At 42.6% G+C, this 24,640-nt stretch overlaps 1 protein-coding gene across 1 annotated transcript in view; it reads right to left on the bottom strand.

Annotated features, from left to right (window-relative positions):
- Nucleotides 1–8,717: 8,717 nt before the first annotated feature.
- LOC139954070 (uncharacterized) overlaps nucleotides 8,718–24,640 on the bottom strand; it is a 37,036-nt gene continuing 21,113 nt past the window's right edge. The window contains exons 3-15 of the mRNA XM_071953731.1: nucleotides 23,865–23,960; nucleotides 22,821–23,060; nucleotides 17,432–17,555; nucleotides 16,190–16,332; nucleotides 15,142–15,372; nucleotides 14,642–14,704; nucleotides 14,454–14,516; nucleotides 13,889–13,951; nucleotides 13,693–13,755; nucleotides 13,494–13,559; nucleotides 13,240–13,302; nucleotides 12,986–13,048; nucleotides 8,718–12,272 (exon numbers count right to left, since the gene is read on the bottom strand). Of these exons, the coding sequence (XP_071809832.1) occupies nucleotides 11,989–12,272; nucleotides 12,986–13,048; nucleotides 13,240–13,302; nucleotides 13,494–13,559; nucleotides 13,693–13,755; nucleotides 13,889–13,951; nucleotides 14,454–14,516; nucleotides 14,642–14,704; nucleotides 15,142–15,372; nucleotides 16,190–16,332; nucleotides 17,432–17,555; nucleotides 22,821–23,060; nucleotides 23,865–23,960 (1,562 nt within the window). The 3' untranslated portion in view covers nucleotides 8,718–11,988. The remainder of the gene's footprint in view (nucleotides 12,273–12,985; nucleotides 13,049–13,239; nucleotides 13,303–13,493; nucleotides 13,560–13,692; nucleotides 13,756–13,888; nucleotides 13,952–14,453; nucleotides 14,517–14,641; nucleotides 14,705–15,141; nucleotides 15,373–16,189; nucleotides 16,333–17,431; nucleotides 17,556–22,820; nucleotides 23,061–23,864; nucleotides 23,961–24,640) is intronic.

Here is a 24,640-nt window from a genome sequence, read left to right as displayed (position 1 = left end):
ACTTATTTGAACATTTTAGATTCGGTTATAAAGCTAGCAATGCAGAAATGGTATAGACCTCATGCAGGTGACGTCATTTGAGTTGGGCATAAAGACTTTTTTGACACTTCAAGTTCGGCATGCATTGCAGGGGTGGTATAATACCTCATGCAGGTGATGTCATCTGGGGGCATATAGACTTATTTGAGCATTTCAGATTCGATTATAACGCTTGGAATGCAGAAGTAGGACTTGAAACTTTGCATGGTGGAAATACGATATTATGGAATACAGAAGTTTATGGTTAAGACCTCGTGTACTAGACGTCATTTTAGGAGGGCGCCCTCCGCTAGATTTCATATGAAGGTTGCTCATTGGCTCATCCTGTGTGCAGTGTGTAATGTGCGCTTTCCATTTTTTCATCGTCGTGTTACCTCTTGGCATCTTTATGACCTGTGTGCATGGGGGCGTTCGGTGCATTGTTGAGAGTGAACCAAGATGGTTGTTAATCATGTCTATTACACTGTGGAAAATGACTCATAGCATTTCGAAACGTTGCTTTTTATTCTTGTTTATTCAGATATTGTCGGTGAGATTTCGAACACACATTTTCCGTTTTCAGTTCGGCATGTGAAAAACAATGAAGTACAATGATCAAAATACTTCAAATTAATTAAGGTCTCTGTAGATAACCGTTGCCCCAGAAACTGAACATATTGCCTTGGATCGGACGAGTTGGTCAAAAAAGCGTTTGAACCGTTCGTTATAAAATGCATATGGATGGAAAAATGTTTTAAAAGTAGAATACAATGATCCACACAAATTTGCCTCGAAATATTGTGTGGTTTTCCTTTTACCTCGTCGACTAACACGGTCGGCCATTTATGTGAAAATGGCCGATCGTGTTAGTTCACGCATTTTGAGGCAAATTTGTGGATCATTGTATTCTACTTTAAAAACATCTTTCCAAACACATGCCTCAAAGACCAACTCGACCGGTACAAGGCATTATGAATTCCTTTAACAGAAAAGAGGAAACTGCTTCGTGAGACGTTTGAGAGACTATAGCGGAGGAGTCCCACTCACTGGTAATTGTCGATTGTTTCGTCTTTGAGAACATAGGAAAGGACGCCAGTGTGAGTCTCAAAATAGCTCCCTTTCGTCAGAAAAAGTTGGCATTGCAATATTGATGTGATACACTTTTATGTAAGGATATTGTTTTTCTTTTGTTCAACCGTTAAATTATTACCATTTGTGGTTAATTATGTGATACTTGAAATATTCGATTTTGGGACCCGCTTCCCATTGTATCTTAAACTTGGGTGTGATCCCTGGTGAAAAGGTAGTCTCAAGCTAGATGCTTCTGACTGGTACCCCGAACAAAGATATTTTTGACAAGACAGAGAGACCGCCTAAAGCTCATCAGTTGGTGGAGTGCAAGCATGTTAATCCGTAGGTCGCAGGTTCAATTCCCACTCTAGTAAACTTTTCCTTTTGATCAACTCAAAATTAAAGACAATTATCCGAACGAAAACAAATATGGCATATTAAGCATCAAACCTTCTAAACACCTTATCAAGCTGCCACCATCTTGGTATTGTTTCTTGTCTCCGCAATGAATAAACACATTCATTGTGCACACAAGAACCATACTGTTTTTCACTCCAGCTACAGTTTGGTAGCACTGATTTGAATGGGAGGAAAAACAAGATGGTCGCACCATGATGAGGGTCTATTGGCTGCACAATGGGAGGCCCTGTGTTCCGCACAGATCGTGAGCATCAGCCCACAGGCAGCAGTCGTACTTCTCCTGCTTAAGGTCTGACATCGTAGCCTCCATGATCTTCCTCTCGGTCCATCGAAGATCACCGCGCGCGAAGGTGAACACGATCGGGATCTTGACCTCCTCCGATGAGCTAGTTATGATGTGCTTGACCTGCATCCCGGCTGGGCAGGTCGATGGCCACATTATGGTCTGAGTCGTTGTCACGGTCTTGGTCTCCTTCTGTTCAGAGCCGGAGGAATATGAGGAGTGCAGGTTGACGTCCATGCTGACACCAATTCCGAAAGCATCAATCGTTGTACCAGCTCCAACGTCTATCTCAAAGTCGAAGGATGTCGAGATGGTGGACTCGGTACTGAGATCGAAGGTCTCCTCTGTGCCAATCAATGCGAAGTCATCACCAGTGGCTCCTGAACCATGGTTGGTCAGAGTCAAAGACTTCAAGACAGGTAGATCAATGGGTTTCGAGACTTTCTCATCGTAGAGGGTTGTGGTACTAACCAGTCTTGTTGGCATTGTGAAGACTTCAAAGAAGTGTATGGTATCATCTCCCCAATGACTGGTCCACGCTCTGAAATTAGATAGTACCTCTGAAACACTGGAAGGGTCTTTCTGTCCGAAGAGCATCGTTTCATACGTGAACTGCTCCGTCCCGGCATTCCTGTACTCTCGAAAGAAGGCATCGGTGTAAGAGGGACGTGCTTCTTTTCTAACAAACAGATGGAGATAACCGTGTCCCCAATCCTTCAAAGGTTCTGCCCATATCTCCCCGCTATCCACCTCTCTGTCTTCAATTTGATCATACGTGTCTTGTACACCCCAACCTGTGCTGTCAACGACGTATGTAGACGTCGCATCGTAGATCACCGTCTTGCTACCCATGATTTGGTAGTGCTGCTCAGTCTCGTCAGATGATGTCGATACCACGATGGTCAGGTAGCAGTAGGACCGGCCGTTATTCCAGCAGAAGTGCGATGTTACGCAGAAGGCCTTTCTGTCTGGGAACCCTTTGATGTCGTATTCACCCCATTGGTGACTTCTCTTCTGGTGTGCAGTGGAAACAATGTTATACACATCGACGTAACCACCAAGGATCTTAAACGCACCGTCATTGCAGAGCACCAGTGGTGCAATGTGGACGATGCTACACAAAAACAGTAGTTTAACAGCGCCTTTCGGATCCATGTTTAGAGTGCACCAGGGACAGATCTAAAAAATAAAAAGAGTTGTAGTACAAGTGAGAAGGTTGATAAGCTCTGGTGGCCGAGTATTGGTTCAAATCATGTCGGTCCTATTTTGTTCTAAGATAATCTCACTTTAACATAATAGCTTAAGTCAATTTGAAAATTACCAGTAAAATCTCGGTCTTTTTTTTGCAAACTACATTTATTGTGCCTTAAAGTCTGTTTTGTAGTCAAGTACTTTTTAGTTGAGGTTAAAGTACTGTCGAACACCAGGGTGGGCGAGTAGTACTCAACAACGAGTACTTTGGGCCATCAAGTACGAGTACTTGGACCATCAAGTACGAGTACTTGAACCATCAAGTACGAGTACTTGGGCCATCAGGTACGAGTACTTGGACCATCAAGTACGAGTACTTGGGCCATCAAGTACGAGTACTTGGGCCAGCAAGTACGAGTACTTTGACCATCAAGTACGAGTACTTGAACCATCAAGTACGAGTACTTGAACCATCAAGTACGAGTACTTGGGCCATCAAGTACGAGTACTTGGACCATCAAGTACGAGTACTTGGGCCAGCAAGTACGAGTGCTTGGACCATCAAGTACGAGTACTTGAACCATCAAGTACGAGTACTTGAACCATCAAGTACGAGTACTTGGGCCATCAAGTACGAGTACTTGAACCATCAAGTACGAGTACTTGGGCCAGCAAGTACGAGTACTTGAACCATCAAGTACGAGTACTTGAACCATCAAGTACGAGTACTTGGACCATCAAGTACAAGTACTTGAACCATCAAGTACGAGTACTTGAACCATCAAGTATGAGTACTTGGGCCAGCAAGTACGAGTACTTAATCCATCAAGTGCGAGTACTTGGACCATCAAGTACGAGTACTTGAACCATCAAGTACGAGTACTTGAACCATCAAGTATGAGTACTTGGGCCAGCAAGTACGAGTACTTAATCCATCAAGTGCGAGTACTTGGACCATCAAGTGCGAGTACTTGGACCATCAAGTGCGAGTACTATGGCCATCAAGTACCAGTACTTGTGCCATCATGTACGAGTACATGTGGCCAAGTACCGCGAATTCTGGTATTTGAGTACAATGTCTAACAGCCTTATACCAAGTTTTTGGATCTTCAAATACGAGTAGGCCTACTTCAAAGACACTGTGCACTATTGGTAATTGTCAAAGACCAGTCTTCTCAATTGGTGTATCTCAACATATGCATAAAATAATAAACCTGTGAAAATTTGAGCTCAATTGGTCGTCGAAGTTGCAAGATAAAAATGAAAGAAAAAACACCCTTGTCGCACGAAGTCGTGTGCTTTCAGATGCTTGATTTCGAGACCTCAAATTCTAAATCTGAGGTCTCGAAATCAAATTTGTGGAAAACTACTTCTTTCTCGCCAGAGGTAGCTGTTTCTCACAATGTTTTATACCATCAACAGCTCCACATTATTCGTTAATATCAAGTAAGGTTTTATGCTAATAATTATTTTGACCAATAGTGTCCATCGCCGTTAAGTAAAAGATAATGCAAAGATGCATCATCGTTTTTACGCCACCCAAAAACCAAAGTCATCCGAAAGCCTCATGAAATACTCTTTCAGCGTTCGAATGGCTCACCATTTGAAAGTGCGGTTATAAACAGAGTCTAGCTGGTCATTATCAACCGTTTAAACACCCCCAACGTGACGCGCTCTCCAACAATAGGAAAAGTGAAACCGTCTGAGGTATTTATGAACGTATAATAATGATTGTAACAAATTTGAAAAAGACAATACTCACCAGGTGACACAATGCTTGAGTGGTCGAGCAAGCGAGAATCAGACTGACTTGCCTCACGCTAGATCTTGTTGTATATATAGGCAGAGGGGGATTTTGTATCTCTCAAGTTTAAGATAAATTATAACATTCAGTGTTTTCGCTCAAATTTTAATCTTGAAATCTTCGGTGTTCAACTGACATCTGTCATTATAACTATTCATTTATTTATTGTCCCCATTAAAAAGATAAGATTGGACAATTTGTCTGTCTAAGTTTGATAATGGCTTATGATCAACTAACTTGTCACATAAAGTCTGTATGGGAAGTAGGTCAAACGGGACTCCGTCAAGGGGTTGTGACTGTTTGTTCCAGATATCAAATAATAATCCATAAGGGAATCTAACTGGGTTTTTAATAACAACATGTTGTGGTGAGGAGATATTTAATAATAAATAACCAGGGTTTTAAACATTGCATGAACACTTCTGAATCTAGGCGAGACCATTATCTCATGCTTTTTTATTGAAGGGAGACGCTGCAGGGGGCCCAACATCCTCGTATTATTTGCATTGTGTGGTGTCAGCGGTAGATCAAACACGCATTTTTCCTCTTTCTATTTTGTATTTTTCTTGTTTTCGGCCACTTTCGCGATTTTTCGGGGTGGGCAGGTTTGGGGGGGGGGGGGGGGACTGGAAATTTGTGTGTCACACACGGGTCGTGTCTGTTGCTACACGCCCGAAGTTTTCGCTATTTCTTTCTGCCAAGGAAGTACTAAACTTTAAAAACTCCCGGTTCAGAAATGACCTGGATTCCGAATCCTCGAAGGTGACTTTTAAAACTTGATTTTGCCTTCTGATTTGATGCCATTTTAAACAATTTTTTGGTAATTTTGAAACGTATACCGGGTCAAACTGACCTAGAAAATGGTCAGGCCAAACGGGACACGGGACCCGTGAGTATTGAGAGTGTGTTACGTATTCTTGCGAAAAATCGTCCCTTTCATCGTTGGAAAGTATTTATAATAACAGAAACTTGTTTTTTTAAGGAGGCCCTAGTCTTTGAAAAACATAATAAGTATAAAAAGCCAAGTTTTTGCGTCCGTCAGAATTACAACTCTATGGCGCTTTCAAATCAATAGTATGTATACGCATGCCTGAATGTTATTAAATGCACTGAACACGTTTTGTAATTGCCAAAGACCATCTCACTTGGTGCATCCCAACATATGCAAAATATAACAAACCTGTGAAAATGTTTACTCATTATTGGTCATTGCAAGAGAATGATGACAGAAAAAAACACAATTGTTGAACATAATCATCAGATAGGAATGAAAGGCTTCTGGCCAGAAGTCTTTTTTTATTTTAGTGAGAAATTACCTCTTTCTCAAAAACTACGTTGAGTGGTTTCTCACAATGTGTTATACTACCAACAGCTCTCCGTTGCTCGTTACCAAATGGGTTTTATGCTAATATATACTTTGAGTAATTACCAAACGTGCATTGTCTTTAAAGGCACTGGCCACTATTGGTAATTGTCAAAGACCAGTCTTTTCACTTGCTGTATCTCAACATACACATAAAATGACAAACCTGTCAAAATTTGAGCTGAATAGGTCGTAAAAGTTGCGAGATAAAAATGAAAGAAAAAACACCCTTGTCACACGGAGTTGTGTGCTTTCAGATGCTTGATTTTGAGACCTCAAATTCTAAATCTGAGGTCTCAAAATCAAATTAATGGAAAATTACTTCTTTCTTGAAAACTACTCCACCTCAGAGGGAGCCGTTTCTCACAATGTTTTAAATTACCAACCTCTCCCAATTACTCGTTACCAAGTAAGATTTTGTGCTAATAATTATTTTGAGTAGTTACCAATAATGTCCACTGCCTTGAAGTTTATGTTATAATATATTTCATAGAATCTTGCCCATTGACTTGAAACCCTTCCCCGTTGCCATAACACAGGGAGAAGAATTACAATGAGATCTGCCTGTCCTTAAAAGTTTTTTTTATAAATATTGTACAATATTTTGTGTTGTATTGCATTGACTCATCAGGGTAATTAAAAGTAGCAGATGGCAGAATTTCATGGCTGATTATTACATTATCTTTACATTTTGATAAAACAAGTTGTGACATATGCCAACCTTCCCGAAAGGCTGTGAAAGAGAATTGTTTTTAGAAGAGAGAAAATAAGCTGATGAAAGCATTGTTACTACTAACTCTTACCACAGCTGGTTAACAATAATAAAGATTAGAATATAATCTGCACTTTTGTGATGAATTTTGATTGCAAAAGAAAGTATTCGTTTGAGGGAGAAGAAGTCAAGATGGTTTTTGTAGTCAAAATATTTATTACCAAAACTTGGTAATGAGTTAAATGGGGAGAGGTTGGTAGTATAAAACATTGAGAGAAACGGCTCCCTCTGAAGTGGAGTAGTTTTCGAGAAAGAAGTAATTTTCCACGAATTTGATTTCGAAACCTCAGATTTAGAATTTGAGGTCTCGAAATCAAGCATCTGAACGCACACAATTTTGTGTGACGAGGGTATTTTTTCTTTCATTATTATCTCGCAACTTCGACGACAATATTGAGCTCAAATTTTCACAGGTTTGTTATTTTATGCATATGTGAGATACACCAAGTGAGAAGACTGGTCTTTGGCAATTACCGGTTGTGTCCAGTGTCTTTAAGAGTGGCGTGTCATGGATGAAAGGTCTAGTTAATCAAATCCAAGCTCTTGTGTTTTCAACAGCAGAGTGTGGGGATCGAATCCCGACAATGTAACAGTTATGTGCACTAGAGCCGGCACGTGATAGTTAAGGAACGCATTCTGCTCTACCAACCGGGCTCCTAGTAGTCTTGTCCCAAGACTATAGTGCTTGATATTGCGCGTAGTACACTATCCAATATCGAACACTATAGTCTTGGGCCAAGACTATAGTGCTTGATATTGCGCGTAGTACACTATCCAATATCGAACACTATAGTCTTGGGCCAAGACTAGGCCCCTTTTTGTTTTGAGTTGACAGTGTTATTGTGTGAGTAGCTTAAAAAAATGTTTTACAAAGAAGAAAAAAGGATAACAAAAAACGGAGCCCCGATCGCAAAAAAGGACAGGTAAATAAGAATTTTGGATGACCCACGCCTACATCATTATACGGACTGTGAATGGGGTAACCCTGTTACGGCCAGAGGGGTAGGTAGTTGGCAGTCTGCCCTTGTTAGTAGTTAATTTGGGTCGACAGCCCAAATAAGTTAAGTGTCGTCACCACTTTGAAGCGTCCCTCCGGGGCATTTTGGTGTTAGAAAATATCTCTTTAAAGAAAAAGAAAAGAAAAGGAAATTATTACTTGAAGGAACATTACAGAATTGGTTTTTGCTAACAAAACAGTTGCTGGCAGTGTAAACACTTTATGTAATCCACCAAATGTACATAAACTGACCAACCTGTAGAAGTTGGAGATTGATCAGCCATCTGGCTGGGTCACGAGAGCATAGAGAATCTGTGATCTTCACGGTTTTTGTTTCTTACCAATTCTGTAACGTTCCTTTAAGTCTTAAAAGATGACTTTTACAGAAAGATGGCCCTATGTTGTGCCTGCCTGGCAACGATTGCATCATTGTGGGTGAGGGTTTGGGCAATTGAGTAAAGATGAATTTGCCAAACTATTTAGTGGTTTTCTTTGTTAAAGCCATTATACACTTTCGGTAAACAGTATTGTCCAAGTCCCACACTTCGTGTATCACAACTTATATATAAAATAACAATCCTGTGGAAATTTAGGCTCAATCGGACATCGGAGTCGGGAGTAAATAACGGGAAAACCCACTCCTGTTTTCGCGCGTTTCGCCGTGTCATGACATGTGTTTATAACAACTCCGTAATTCTCGTTAACGAGAATTTATATTGTTTTACCGTTTTCTCAAAAAGTAAAGCATTTCATGGACTAATATTTCAAGAGAAGTCTTTCACCAGAAGTCTTTAATGTGCGCATGCTTAGAACTAGCCTACGTAAACAATGGACATTTACATGGTATGTCTGCTGCCACCTAGCGTTCAAAAGTATCCCATTTAGGTCTACACATCTTTTAATTTGTAATAAGTCACTTCGGAATGTCAGTGGCGCATGTCTGTCACTGCTGACAAAGGACTTTGTCTATCTCCCGTGACCTTTTGACAATACCCGCTGGTATTGTCAAAAGGTCACGGGAGATAGACTTAGTCCGTTGTCAGCAGTAACAGACATGCGCAGCTGGGACTCCGAAGTGGCTTATTGTCAAAGACTGGCTTTATGTATGCCTAGGACAAATTATAGATACACCTTATTAACATAGGTTTTTTCGAGCAAAACAACACCAAAAACATTTTTTTCATGTTCTATTTACATTCGAAAATTTGATTGAATATTACTTTTTGTTTAACTGTTCGTTTTCGGACCCCACTTTAAGCGCGCCAAAAAGGAGACGCCTGTTTTTTTATACTGCATTTCTGCATACTAATGATGAACGCAATTATATGTTATAAATGACACTTTTAAAGCAGTACCGGGAGAAAACTAGGGCAAAATAACACTGAAATCAGCCACACAGTATACTTTTTTTAATGTAAGCGTGAGCTCCCTCGACCCTCTCCACTCTCAACGTGCATGCAAAACAAATTAAATCGTGGTTACGCGTCACACGTGAACACACAATTTGGTGACGTTTCCGTATCCGTTGATGTATCCGTAGCCTTGTAAATAATTACGATATGTTTACAACTAATCAACGGGCTATTCCCCATTATGATAACAATTAAAAATTTACCTAAAGGCACTGGACACTATTGGTAATTACTCAAAAATAATTGTTAGCATAAAAACCTACTTGGTAACGAGCATGCAATGGAGAGCTGTTGATAGTACAAAACATTGTATGAAACGGCTCCTCTAAAGTAACGTAGTTTTTGAGAAAGAAGTTATTTCTTTGTACTCCGCGGCAGTACAGTTAATTACGATCCTATAAGCTAAAGTAGTAGTCCAGTCTATTTTCTATACCATCCGCCCTGGTAATAGTTAAAAAGCAGGACAGTTCTTTTCAGAACTGAGAAGTCTCCCGAACCTCCGATTATCTACTCCGCGGCAGTAGAAAAAAGCAAGACAGCTCTCTAAGAACAAAACTCTACCTGGCAAGGAAGTAGATACACACATGGTGTTACCGCAAACCAAACATACATTGATACCTCACCATGCAATGCCTCAAATCCTATATAAGAAGTTATTTCTGACTAAAATATTTGAATACATAAGGGACCTCAGCTGAGGTCTCGAATTCACGGCATCTGAAAGCACACAACTTGTGCGACAAGGGTGTTTTTTCTTCCACTATTCTCTCACAACTTCGACGACCAATATTGAGTCAAAATTGTCACAGGTTTGGAGTTTTATGCATGTTATGTTGAGACACACCAAGTGAGAATATACTGGTCTTTGACAATATTACCAAAGGTGTCCATTGCCTTAACTTATAATTTATTTAAATATACACTTTACAAATGTGAACTCAAGAAGTACTTTTTTTTTCTTTTTTTTTTTTTTACTAAACTACTTGCAATATGATTTGCGCCCAATTTCGTGTTAAGCTGTTTGCTCAGAAAAGAATACTCTATAATGCTAAGCAGAAAGTAGCACCAGTGGTAACTTGTTTCTGCTTTTAAACAAGGTCTAGCAGTTGGTATTTTTTTATGAACAGCATAGAAAACGCGAAACACTGTAATGACTTTGTCAATGTAAACAACGTTAAAGTACCACAACAATAATTTGTTTAAAAGTTACATCAAATGGTGGCACTTCAAAAGTGACAGAACTATAGTGTTAAAAGTGCTGCTCCTAATACGTTTGACTGATATGACTATTTAAATACTAGCTATGCAAAACCAGTTCTCACTGTAGTCATTATGTGCAGATCAGAAAAATAAGTGGCAACAAATTACACATTCTATAAAAAAACCGAATCATAATTGACCTAGACTTGACTCAAGTTCCAATCCCGTGAGAGTCCTTTTATTTTCAATCCCATCGCCTAACATCAGTAAACTCCCCAACCTGTGCCGCCCCGGGTCCATTCTCGGGACCTACGTCGCTTCATTTTTGACAGTGGATATATAATATAGGGACCTTTCGCACGAGAACGGGACTTGAATCAAGTCTAGAATTGACTCGGATTCCGGGTCCAATCAGGGCTTGTCCAATTTCCGGGTCGGGCTAGCACAGAGGGTGGTTTTTAAGTTGGATTCCGAGTCGGTTTGACCCATTTGTTGGTAATATTGACGAAGATTCGGGGTACTGACTCAGAAATGGCTCAAGCTCTACGAGACGCCTGATCCGGGTCAATTCTGACCCAGATTTCTTTTATTTAGAGTGCAGGCTTAAGGCTTCTTAGAAGTGCACTGCACACTATGACAACGATAGAAAGTTCCTTTTGGGGGTTTCACAGCATGAGGGTGATTAAGTTTCTGATTTCAACAACTTCCTGATGATAATTTTTACGAAGGGTTATCAAAATATAATTGTTCTTTTCAGTGTAAATATTCAAATTATAACTTGGCAATTAAAAGTGTCTCAATGAGACTTTAAGTAAGACTTTTATTACTGTCCTAAATATAATATTGTGTCAAAAGTTGTTAATCTAAAAAAACACGTATTATGGGCTAAGCGGTTAAATTGTCGCTTTTGTAAACGGTAACAGCTGCAGGCTTAAGATAACTACGATAAACAAAATCCTTTAACTGTCTCACTGGATCGCTATTTTCAAGAGAAAACAAAGAGTTAGGAACCTAAATTGATTAAAAACGTCTTACTGTACATGAATTTACCAATCTTTCAAATCAAACCGTCATGTGCTCGGAAAAGGGGCGTAAGGCTGTAGAATATGCGCTTCTTGAATGCACATTTCGTCACAGTGACAGAAAGTTGTCGGCAGAATTTTGTGCTGGAATTAACCCCGCAAAAAACACGTTCCCGAATTCAATGCAGTTTTTAACATTCCCGTAAGGACCCACGAATGTCAGAAAACTGATCAGACGTTCATTCTGTTTTATTGAAAAACAGTTGCTTATTATTATTGCCACGCCCTTTAACGCCAATTTACCAGGCACACAACGAAATATTTTCGTTAGCTTTTGTATAGCTTTCAAAAAAGCAATATCAAGTTTATTTGTTTTGCCGGGTGTTTGCAAATTTAAGGATTGAAAAAAAAAAACACGATTTAGCTTTTCCCTTGTTAGTTCTTACAAATAGATAGCTTAGAGAGACATTTCGCCAATTCATAGATGTAGAAGTCGCTGTCAGGTTTCGGGATAACTTTGTCGAGTAGTTTATAGAGATGACATCTGCCTGTTCTCGGTGAAAAGTCAAAGATGTAGCACAGATCATGTACGACGCAATGTGCGGCACACCTCTTGAGATTCCAAGCTACTTCAGTTGATAGAGGGTCGGGGTTCCCGATGGAGCTACCTTTGTAAATGCGGTTGTAGTATCCTGACAGGAACTCGGGGTAATCGACAACTGAAATCAAAAATAATGAAACGTTTAAAATCTTTTCACGCAAAGTTAGCTGAAAATAACTACTATTTTGAGGGAACAATTAAATTTCGAGGGAACAAAAAATATTTTGGGGGAACGAAATAGTAATTCGAGGGAATGAAATAATGTTTCCGGGAACTAAATAACGTTCGAAATAAAATGTATTTTGAAGTGTACATCGTCAAGCTATCGTGCAGTTAATGTACAACAATCATGTAAATTGTAGGTCGAGACGACTTTTATGTTACAGGTGGCCAAAGGCGTATCCACTGTCGTAAAAAGATTATCCTCACTCTTTGTTTGTATTTTTTCTGCCTTAACAGCAGCTTCGTCAGTAGTTGGGTCATCTGCCACTTCAAAAATAAACCGAAATCTTATTGTCAAATTACTGATGAGATTTGCCCCAAAACTATATAAACTTTAGGCTGTCTCAGGAAGAGGGTTAATGGATGGAATTTTAAGTCGGACCCTGCGTTATTTTTAGCCATTTCTGGGTCACTTTAGCACAGATTATTGGTCACACTGAACCAAAAAGTGGTCAGGCTCCGGATCCGGGTAAAACCTAAAATAAAGTTAAAACTTATAGTCAAGATACTGGTGAGGATTATTTTGGGGTCAGTTTCGCACAGATTCCACCTCCGGGTCATACTGACCCCAAAATAGGTCAGGCACTCCAAGTAATAGTTTATTCTGACCTTGTGTGGGACTTGGCTCGGTTATGGTGACTCCTGCAGTAGTTGGTGAGGCAGATGTACCGGCTAAAATAAAGAGTAAAACTTATAGTCAAGATACTGATATATCAGTATCTTGACTATAAGTAAAGTAAAAACTTATAGTCAAAATATTGGTCGATATATATTGTTTTCTGAACAATTTGCCACAGGTTACAGGTTCCGGGTCTAACTGATAAAGAAATAGGTCAGGCCCTCCATGTATAGTTTGTTCTCACCTTGTGTGGGACCTGGCTCGGTTACGGTAACTCCTGCAGTAGTTGGTGAGGCAGATGTACCGGCTAAAATAAAGAGTAAAACTTATAGTCAAGATACTGATATATCAGTATCTTGACTATAAGTAAAGTAAAAACTTATAGTCAAAATATTGGTCGATATATATTGTTTTCTGAACAATTTGCCACAGGTTACAGGTTCCGGGTCTAACTGATAAAGAAATAGGTCAGGCCCTCCATGTATAGTTTGTTCTCACCTTGTGGGACTTGACCTGGCTCGGTTACGGTAACTCCTGCAGTAGTTGGTGGGGCATCTGTAACGGCTGAAAGTAAAAACTTATAGTCAAAATATTGGTCGATATATATTGTTTTCTGAACAATTTGCCACAGGTTACAGGTTCCGGGTCTAACTGATAAAGAAATAGGTCAGGCCCTCCACGTATAGTTTGTTCTCACCTTGTGTGGGACCTGGCTCGGTTACGGTAACTCCTGCAGTAGTTGGTGGGGCATCTGTAACGGCTGAAAGTAAAAACTTATAGTCAAAATATTGGTCGATATATATTGTTTTCTGAACAATTTGCCACAGGTTACAGGTTCCGGGTCTAAATGATAAAGAAATAGGTCAGGTCCTCCATGTATAGTTTGTTCTCACCTTGTGTGGGACTTGACTTGGTTACGGTAACTCCTGCAGTAGTTGGTGGGGCTGATGTAACGGCTGAAATAAAGTAAAAACTCATAGTCAAGATACTGGTGAATTATATTGGTACGTTTGACAAAAATTCCGGATCATTGATCCAGAAATAGGTCAAGCTTTCAAAGTACAGTTTGTTCCCCCCTAATGTGGAACTTGGCTCGGTTACGGTAACTCCTACAGTAGATAGTGAGGCAGACGAACCAGCTAAAATAAAGTAAACGCGTGTAGTCAAGATACTGGTGGATATTATATTATATTGTTTTCTAAACAATTTGACACAGAGTCTGGGTCAAACTGATTAATAAATATTAAGTCAGGCCCTCCAAGTATATGCGGGACTTGGCTTGGTTACGGTAACTCCTGCAGTAGTTGACAGAGCATCTGTAACAGCTGAAAGTAAAAACAATAGTCAAGATACTGGTGGATATATTATAATTGTTCTAAGTTTGATCAATTTGAAACATAGTCCGGGTCATACTGATCTAGAAATAGGTCAAGCCTTTGAAGTATAGTTTATTCTCACCTTGTGCGGGACTTGGCTCGGTTACGGTAAGTCCTGCGGTATTTGACAGGGCATCTGTAATGGCTGCAATGAAGATAACACTTCAGGTCAAGATAGTGGTAAAGATTATCTTGGATCAGTTTTGCACAGCATCCGGGTCATACTGACCCCAAAATAGGTCAAGCCATCCAAGTATAGTTTATTCTCACCTTGTGCGGGACTTGGCTTGGTAAAGGTAACTCCTGCATTAGTTGGTGAGGCAGATGTAACGCCTGAAATAAAGTAAACACGTATAGTCAAAATACTGGTCAAGATAAGTAGAACTTACTGGCTGTAAGAGCTGAAGTAAGGTAAACACTTAAAGTAAATTCTGATTTAGTTTTTCAATTAATACTTTAAATTAACTCATCACATCAGTTTGATTTTGACTGCAGCAAGTATAACATAACCAAATGCTATTTGTTCGACTTTGACAGTGTTAAAGGGGATACACTTTGATTGAATATTCATTTTTGTGAGGATATAATTATGTGAGCTTCCAAACTGATACTTTCCATTATTTGCCCGTGAACAATAATTACGTACACATGTAGGGCTAGTGCTTACAGATTAAATCCACATTAGAGAATGTTTTCATGTTTTTAAATGAACCTTTCTGTAAAATACTCATTAAAGTATTTATACAAGTTTGAAATGTTACGGTTCTCACCTTGAGGCAAGCATTTATCAGCGTTCTCCTCTTCCACTGTCACCTCAGCGATATCTAGCTTCCCCCGAGCATTGATATCCAAACTGACATACTTGGCTTTTACTGGTGGATCACACATAAATCCAACCATGACGCCTTCAGCAAACTGTTCCGCAGTTGCCGGTGAGCCACATTGCTGATTCTCAGTATGGGTCAAGTTGACTCCTGCACGTACGGTTAAGCCTCCACCAGCTTTTTTGAAAAATCAAAGATATTTGTTGGAGTTTTCTTTGTTTTAAAGATACCTTGCAGTATTACTTCTGTCACTGTTCCCTATGAGATGCACTTTATGTATTTACGTTATGAGCGCCGTCAAAAGACAGGTAATTTTTAGCCTCAATGGTCATAATACTGAAAGATTGTTCTGTTACTTAAGTTAAGCTTAAAGTATAAAGCCCGGGTCTCACTTCCTGCGAATGCGATGCGAATTTTGACGTCTGACATTTTCGCAGCGAATAAAGCCCGGGTCAACCCCTCAGAACCATTCGCTGCGAAAACAGCAATGTGACGTCAAAATTCGCTTCCAGTCGCACGCGCAGGAAGTATGAACCAGGCTTAAAGGTACTGTACACTAGTGGTAATTACTCAAAATAATTGTTAGCATAAAAACTTACGTGGTAACGAACAATGGAGAGCTGTTGATTGTATAAACATTGTGAGAAACGGCTCCCTCTGAAGTAACGTAGTTTTGAGAAAGAAGTAATTTCCCACTAAAATATTTGAATTGAATTCGAGACCCCAGCTTATGAGACAAGGGTGTTTTTCTTCCATTATTCTCTCGCAACTTCGACGACCACTTGAGTTAAAAATTTCACAGGTTTGTTATTTTATGCATAATTATGTTGAGATACACCAAGTGAGAAGACTGGTCTTTGACAATTACCAAAGGTGTCCAGAGCCTTTAAGGAGCAAGTTAGGTGTTTTGTCATAGCTTTGTTAATGATCATGCGTCAATCATATGACTCATACTTGATGTTTTCAAAGTTTATATTGAAAGGGCCCAACTTACTGCAGCAGAACGCTTTAGGCGTAACGTTGACTCTGCCAATGCAGTGTTGTTCACCCAAGTCCAATCGCCACCATGGATTTCTATGGTTTGCTGAAAGAATAACGGGTTTGGATATTGACAAAAAGAAGACGATCTCAAAATAACTTTATCTGGGGAAATAGTGACCAAATCAATGAAAAGTTATGACATAGGTGTGGACTTTCAAAATATTTTGATTTTCTTTCCTAATCATCAATTATGGTTAAAACATGTCATTAAAACTCCATATTAATATCACATATTATCGTAAGATCAGGGCCCAATTTCATAGAGCTGCTTAAGCAAAAAATTTTGCTTAAGCAAAAATTTCATTGCTTAGTAAAATCAGATTACCGGCCAAGACTCCACTCAATTGTAATGCTAAGTAAACAACAGCTTAATACTAGTCATAAGCAATGTATATGGCAGGAAATTTTGGCCAGTAACATGTGTAAAATAAGCGAGCTATTTTCGTGCTTAAGCAAATTTTTTGCTTAAGCAGCTCTATGAAATTGGCCCCAGGGCCTAACTTCATATAGAGCTGCTTAACGGTAAGCAAATTTGCTTGTTTAATGTAGCAGAAAAACAAATGCTAAGATGCAAACGTATTTCACAGGTTAGCAAGACAGTTAGGCGGCCATCTTGCACTATTACTATGGATCTGCATTGTTACGTCATTAAATTTCGTGCAGTAAGCACCGGAAGGTTAGCATGCCTTTTTGTGTGCTTACGATAAGCAGTGCTATGAAACGGAAATCGCACACAGTCGGCCGTTTATAAAGGGACACGTTGCCTTGGATCGGTCGTTTTGGTCCATGAAAAGCATTTGAAACCGTTTGTTATGAAGTGCATTGGTTAGAAATATGTTTTAAAAGTAGGAGATAATGATCCACACAAATATGCCTCGATTGCGTGTTTTTTTTTCACTTTGCGAACTAACACGGTCGGCCGTTTTATGGAGTCAAAAACTTGACTCCGCAAAATGGCGTGCCGTGTTAGTTCACGACGTATAAGGAACACTGTGCATTTTTGTGTGGATCATTATATTCTTCTTTTAAAACATCTTTCTAACCAAGGATTTTATAACAATCAGTTTCAAACGCTTTTAATAGACCAACTCGCCCGATCCAAGGCAACGTGTCCCTTTAATGGTTTACCATGCTGTTTTGTGTCATAGTTTTCATTAGCTGTATCCGAGTCACGACACTTTAATCGAAAAATTACAAAAAACACATGGACTTGCCAGTTGCGCTGTACGTTTCTCTATTTCCGTCAATGGCCATAGACGCCAAGAATTGATCACCAATATTTGTACTCTGTGAAGTTTTCTCGCCCTGTAAAAACACGACTGGAGAAAATGGTAATTAAATAACAACAGTGGTAAATATTTCTTGCCCTTCCCTGCAAACTTGCTTGTCGGATCAGCTCAAGTGAAAGCATGGAAGCCTGGTAAGGCTGCAGCTTTGGTAGACTTGACTCAAGTCCCAATCCCGTGCCATCCCCAGGAAACTACTGTTTTGTGATGCTCTGCGTTCCAAAACCTGTTCCGTATGCGGGACAGGGACTTGACGATGTCGCAGTCGCCTGGTATATAAATGTATTCACTTATAAATATGTAACATTGTTACGTGATACGTTTTGACCAATCAAACCCACCCAAAAAGAAGACTAGTTCATTTGTCATTTCTGGGTTAAGTACTATTGTTGATGATTATTAATTTTGGTTTTTACCCATACACCGATGTGTGTAGCACTGTATACTCAGTACTTTCCCGAGTCCTGTAAACAAATATCACAGGCATGTTACTCGGGTGGGATTCGAACCCACGACCCTTGCAATTCTAGAGCAGTGTCTTACCAACTAGACTACCGAGGTTGCCCGGCAGCTAGAGGCAGTTCGAATCCTATTGAAATACATTTTTTAATAACCAATTAACTATAAAAAAGAAACCACTAAATGTTCATTTGAATTTAATTAATATGTTGTAACATACATTGGTGTATGTTTTGTTTGAAAAATTTGAATTTTGGGAAGTGCAATAATACGACTTGTGACACCGACACCCTCTTGCCTGCTAATGAGTTTACCCGCCCCACTGTCTTCCACACTGTGATGTCACAGGGTAGAATGAATATTTTACCGACGGGGCAGCGCTTCCACGCTCCCATTGGTTTTGTACATCTCCCCATTTGGGGAGATTTTCCAATAACAACATGCAGAGTAAGAAACGACCTCGTCAGGTTTTGTACGGTCTACTTAACTCTACTTACCTGTAGAGCGAATACTACAATTGCATTGTTCCCTATGCCGGCAGGCAAAAAGCTAAGAGTTTTACACACAATAGCGCCCTCAAGAGTCCTATCCCCGACGCCCTGTGACATGCGCACCACGTCGGCGTCCTCTTTTTCTCTTTAATAGCCGGCAAAGGCAGCGGACGTGATTGTCCGTATTGCGTTAGATTTCTTTGCCCTTTTTAGCTCATAAGAGTGTAGTTTAGCAGATATCCGATAGCAGGTTAGTCTGTAAGTTGTTGAGAATTTCTAGTAGAGTTGTTGAGAAATTCTAGAGTGAGATCTAGTTATAAGAAATCGGGGAGGACAGGGCTTGTCGCCGTAGGGGGGGGGGCCTACATCCCTCCGAGACAGCCTGAGTCCTCGGGGGATTGCGGCGGTGACATTACGTCGTCGTCAAAGCAATCTCCCAGTCAGCCCCCTCAGCCATCGCCGGCTGCCGGGGCTGACGGATCTGTAACCGGCCGAGCGGGGGACCTTACGATCTCGCCGTCTCCGCCGGGATCCGCCCGACAGAAGGGGAAACGACCCGGTAAGGCCAAAAAATCGCCTAGTACCGGGGCGACACCCAAGAAGGGACGAGTTGGTAAGCAGGACTCCACTACGGGGCCCGCCCCATCGATCCCAGGCCAGCCAGCGGGGCACGCACAGCCAGAGGGGTACCCCTCCACGGCTCGGTGCACCCAGGGCTGAGTACAGGGTATGCACAGCCGGAGAAATTACCTCTCCACGGCTCGGTGCACCCGGCCCCCCACAGTGCACACGCAAGTACCGCGGTGCCCAGGGATGGCCTTTTGTACCGCCGCCCCGACCAGGCAGCCTGCGCTATCGGGCTCGGGGCGCTGGCGGTCGCCGGGGAGATTGGCAACGGGGTACAGACCCCTTGGGGCCCCGTCGGAACGCTACGTTCCGAAGGGTCGGCCTCTACATCAGGGTTTACCCGCTGCTTGGGTATTCCCGCCCTGCAGCCGGCCTCCGATACTACAACGGAGTCTGCTCGGGGACGCTTCTCCAAAAAGGGCAAGAAAACCCGCCATCGAAGTCCCAGCTCGAGCGGCTCTACCTCCGATTGTCCCCACCGTGACAAACGTCACATGCACAAGGATGGGGACCCGATCTCGAGGGAAGAATTTTTGGAAGCATTTCGCACCCTCGCAGCCTCAATTACGGGTCGTCGCGAGGATGGTGGACAAGGCCCGTCTGACTTGGCCACCGAACCGGTGCCCCACAGTAAACACGGCCACATCTAGCCGTGCGCCGGATTCCCCCCGGGTTTGCCACACCCGCCCGCTAACCCATACGGTCAGGGACGGGTGGCTACCACCCAATGGGGACCCCCTCAGGGGGGCCGCCATGCATCAGCCTGCATCCGTCGGCGGCCTTTGAGTCCGACCACGGGCGCCGCGATGATGCTGTTTCAGAATCTCGTTCCTCGATGACATCTCGTCCCTCCGACTCGGCTAATGAGAAGGACGATGTGGTCAGCTCCATCCAAAGGATGTCAATCTCCGAGACTGAGCTATGCTTGGTAAAGAGAGACATGATCAGAGTTCTGAATCTCCCCTGTGAACCGGAGCCCCCCTCCGATGAACGCCAATCGTTCAAGAAGAGAGCGGGCCCCGCAACGGGCGCGACTAAACCCTTTCCGGTGATGCCCCTAGATCGGGTGTGCAGCGACCGGATGGATGGGGGTAATGGGAACAAAGAAATGGACCCCGTACTCCAAGCGTACGGAGCCGTACTACCGTTTTCCTCCAGCGGATTTTGAGAAATATTTCGCCACTCCCGTCCTGCCGGACTCAGCCTCCGACAAGCTGGTCGCGGACAGGGGATCGTCGTCTTCTAAGCTCCCGTTTGCGGACAAGATCCGCGGCAAATTGGAGGACGTCGCCCGAAAAATGGATTCATCGGCGCGCATGGGGATGTGCACAACATCCTTTCTCCTGCTCCTATCAGAATATCTGGAGCAGGGGTGCGACGAGGAAACCGCTCACCGGCGTCGACTTGTTTTCCGGGAAATTTCAGACGTCCATGGAGGCTGAAGCGAAGCGCCTCAAAGCCACGGACAAAATAAATCTGAAAAAGCCTAACGCCCCGCCTAAGGCCGTGGGTAACAAGGCGAGGAAACAACCATCCTTCGTCATCCCCCGTCGCCGCCCACAAAAGGCGGCCCGTGGCAGTGTTCGTGGCCGCGCCGATAACACGGCGGGCTTACGTTACCCACAAACATAACCTGGCTAACCACGCACCCAGTCGGGTCGTGGTTTCCGAGCGCCCGCCCCCGATATACCGGGGCGTGGCGCAAGTGGCTGGATAAACTCCGAGCTGCCTCCCACCAACGGACCTGTGGGGGCCGCGTCCGGAATTTTCTGGGGTCCTGGGGGCAAGTGACCTCCGACCGGTGGGTCCTCGAAACAATCGGCCGCGGTTACGCGCTCGAGTTTACGAGGACCCCCCGTCGGACATGCTCAGCCGGCCGACACCCGTACCGTCCGACTTAGCAAAGCGCCGCTCCATCGAGGGGGAAATAAACGCCCTCCTCCTCAAGGGGGCGGTGCGTATCGTCCCCCGTTCTAGGACTCAGACGGGCTTCATGTCAACATTCTTCTTGACTCCAAAGAAGGAGGCTGGCGTGTGGCGCCCGATTTTGAACTTGAAACCCCTCAACAAGTTCATTTCAGGACTATACTGAGTTCTATAGTGACGCCCCCATGAGCGGCGAGTCTCGACCAGAAGGACGCATACCTACACGTCCCAGTCAGGCCGGAGCACCACAAATTCCTACGTTTCCTATACAACGATAGGATTGTAAAGACAATCGGGGCGGCACTGCGGAGGCGGGGCATCATAATATTTGTATATCTGGACGACTGGTTGGTCGTGGGCCGTTCTCGGGAGGAGACGGAGGCAGCGCTCCAATATACCTGGCGCCTGACCTCCGACCTCGGATTTATAATCAATACAGAGAAATCCCACCTTATCCCCTCGCAGGTTCCCACCTTTCACGGTGCATCCCTCGACCTGCGCAGGGGATTGGCCCGCCCTTCGGAGGAACGGCTTCTGAACCTTCGGCAGTGCGTTTCTCTCTTCCTCCCGGCAGTGGTGGCCCCGGCGTTGGCCTGGCTCAGGCTGTTGGGCCTTATGGCCAGCATGGTGGATTTGGTGGACTTCTGCAGGTTGAGGATGAGGCCCATTCAACTTCACCTGCTCTCCTTTTACAGGCCCATCAGGCACCAAATTCACCACCCGGTGCCGACCACGCCCTGGCTAGTCCCCCACCTTCGCTGGTGGCTAGCCGATGCGAACATCTCGCATGGCCGGGCTTTTCGTCCGCCCCCGCCGCCGGTGACCGTCACGACCGACGCGTCACTCCTCGGCTGGGGGGCAACCCTCCACCCGTGTCAAATCGCAGGCGTTTGGGGTTCCGAACACCGATCGGCCCACATCAACGTCCTGGAAATGTTGGCAGTCTCCAACGCACTACGGCATTTCCAGTCGGACGTCAGGGGCCGTGCGGTCCTGGTGATATGCGACAACGCCACAGTCATGGCCTACATCAATCACCAGGGGGCACCCGGTCGGGACGCCTGTGTGCATTGGCCTGGGATCTCATCCACTGGTGCACACAGCTGGGAACAGCACTATCAGCAGTCCATGACACTCACCAACCCTACATGTAGCTTGTTTTATGGAAGCTGCCATTTTAAAGTTAAATGTCGCACCACGAGTTATCATATAGGTAGCTATCCTTATGAAATTCAAATTGATTTCAGAGGTATAACAAAGTCTTGTCATAATTAATTATTCTAAAACATAAAACATTGTCATGTTATATACCAGTCACTAAATGGTTGGTCATAACTGCATTTATATAAATAAAGATCCTCAAAATCAACGTAAGGTAATATTTTGCCACTTTTCCTTCGGCAAAACCCATTATTACTTTAATATTTTATATGAATCATAGGGAGACTCACAATATTAACTACCAATATGCTCAGTTGTCTTGAAACTCTTTGCAAAATTAATTAAGGTCATACGTTTTGTGACTGTCACTGATGGGTTACATTATTATTACTTTTAAACACTAGGTGGCCAGATAAGTTTCCATTGTTTATGCAGTTCTGAGCATGCGCACATTACCGAGAACCATTGATGTGTAAGTCTGCTGCCACCTAGTCACAAAGGTCACCTATTGAGACTTAGTTGTATTTTCAAAGCTGAGATACTTCACAAAAAATCGGACATCATCGAGACAAAAGCACAACACATTTCAAACATAAATTAAATAGGCCTCACAAAATTTGATTAGGTCTAGTACCTGAACTTGTCGCGTTTTCTACCGTCACCTCAGCGACTTCCAGCACAGCGTACACAACCAAAGGTTGAGATGTATCGATATCCAAGCTGACATACTTGGCTGTCACTGCTGGGTCACACTTAAATGTAATCACGGCACCAGTCTTGGATTGTTCCACAGTAGCCGGCAAGCCACACTGTTGGTTGTCAGTGACATTCGGACTAAGCCCTGCTCGTGCTACAGCTCCGACGAATCCTTCTCCTAGTGTTAAAATATAGCAAAAGGTGAAATTTACAGCAATAATTTTTGTCTCAAGTAAGGCCAAGCATGATAATTTGTAGAGGTATAAAATATGTTATGAAAGAATTTTGCATTTTGATAAAGGTGGAGGAATAAATATTAGCTGAAACTAGTCTTTCGCACACCCAAATAGGCATTCAATGTCCAAACACAAAATTAGCTGTTACCATGGCAACGAGCTATAAAAGTCGATTTTATTTACTTGCATCCTAAGTCCCTTCCACTTATTAAGTGAAAAAATGACTGCTGACACTATTATTAACATGAAGTTACCCTTAATAAGTATTATTTGCAGTTTTATTTTTTACAAAAATGTATTTTAATAATATCAACAGTAAAAACAATTGTTAAATTTAGCATTATTGTACCGTCTGATTTAACAAAAACGAACATTTTCAGGTAAGACTTGCTCTTCATGGTCAGTGCATCATTACAAAATCGTCGAACCATTTCCATTCTCTAGAATTGCAAGGGTCGTGGGTTCGAATCCCACTTGAGTAATATGCCTGTGGCATTTTGTTTTCTTCACAGGACTCGGGAAACTACTGCGTATACAGTGCCAACACACATCGCGGTGTTTCGGTAAAATCAACCAAAAATTTATAGTAAAGTATCCATTTATGGGATCCGAGACTTTTGGTGAAAATAGACTTACCAGGTATATCCATTGTTCTTGGAAATGTGAGCAGAAACGATGGAAATTTACCTGGTAAGTCTGCTGCCACCTAGCGTCGAAAAGTCTCCTATTAAAACAAAGATAGTTACCACAACAGCTGTCGATTCTTAGCGTAACGGTAATGTTGCCCAATTGGTGTTCTGTGTCCATGTCAACTCTCCACCAAGGAAACGGATCAGCTGCATCTGTCATAAAAAACAACAACAAAGTGTCTGCGGTATAGACTGTTTCACGGACTCGTAACATTTTGAACTTGCAATCGGGCCCGTTGGAAACCACGGCTTATGTACAAACTTTGGCTTTGATTAGGGATGGGCTTAAGTTTCGGGACTGGGTTTAGATTCGGCATTGGGCTGAGGTTCTTAGGCTCTGTCTGTCAGAGGTTCAAATTTATTTTTGTCTATACTGTCAATGTATCAGAAGGATTCAATGAAAGCAGAACAAAAATAAACGAACAAGCACCCCCAAACAAATAAAACAACCCCAAATTAAGTTACACAATGTATAGTAATAAGTTGGAAGAAGAAAAATACATGTGTAAAGTTACATACTTTGACAAGAGCATGGTACCCCCCCCTCCATTGTTGTGTCTACTTATTACGTAATGTACCTCTTGTTAATGGGTGCGTTCGATAAGCTTCCCTAGGTCGACCCCGCAGTGCTCACTCGGGTGAGCCCCTGACCCCTGCCAAGAGCTAATCGAACGATCACACTCGCCCTCTCGTGGTGACGGCATGCACGTCACCCTCATCAAGTGACCCACTCCACAAGCAGGGCACTGGGTGCTGACCCGGGTGAGCCCCGTCAAAGCTATTCGAACGTACCGCGGGGCAGACCGGGGTCGACCCATCAGGGAAGCTATATA

Source organism: Asterias amurensis, chromosome 22 (genome assembly GCF_032118995.1).
Source record: "Asterias amurensis chromosome 22, ASM3211899v1".
Lineage (NCBI taxonomy): Eukaryota > Metazoa > Echinodermata > Asteroidea > Forcipulatida > Asteriidae > Asterias > Asterias amurensis.
This window is presented reverse-complemented; position numbering and strand designations above follow the sequence as displayed.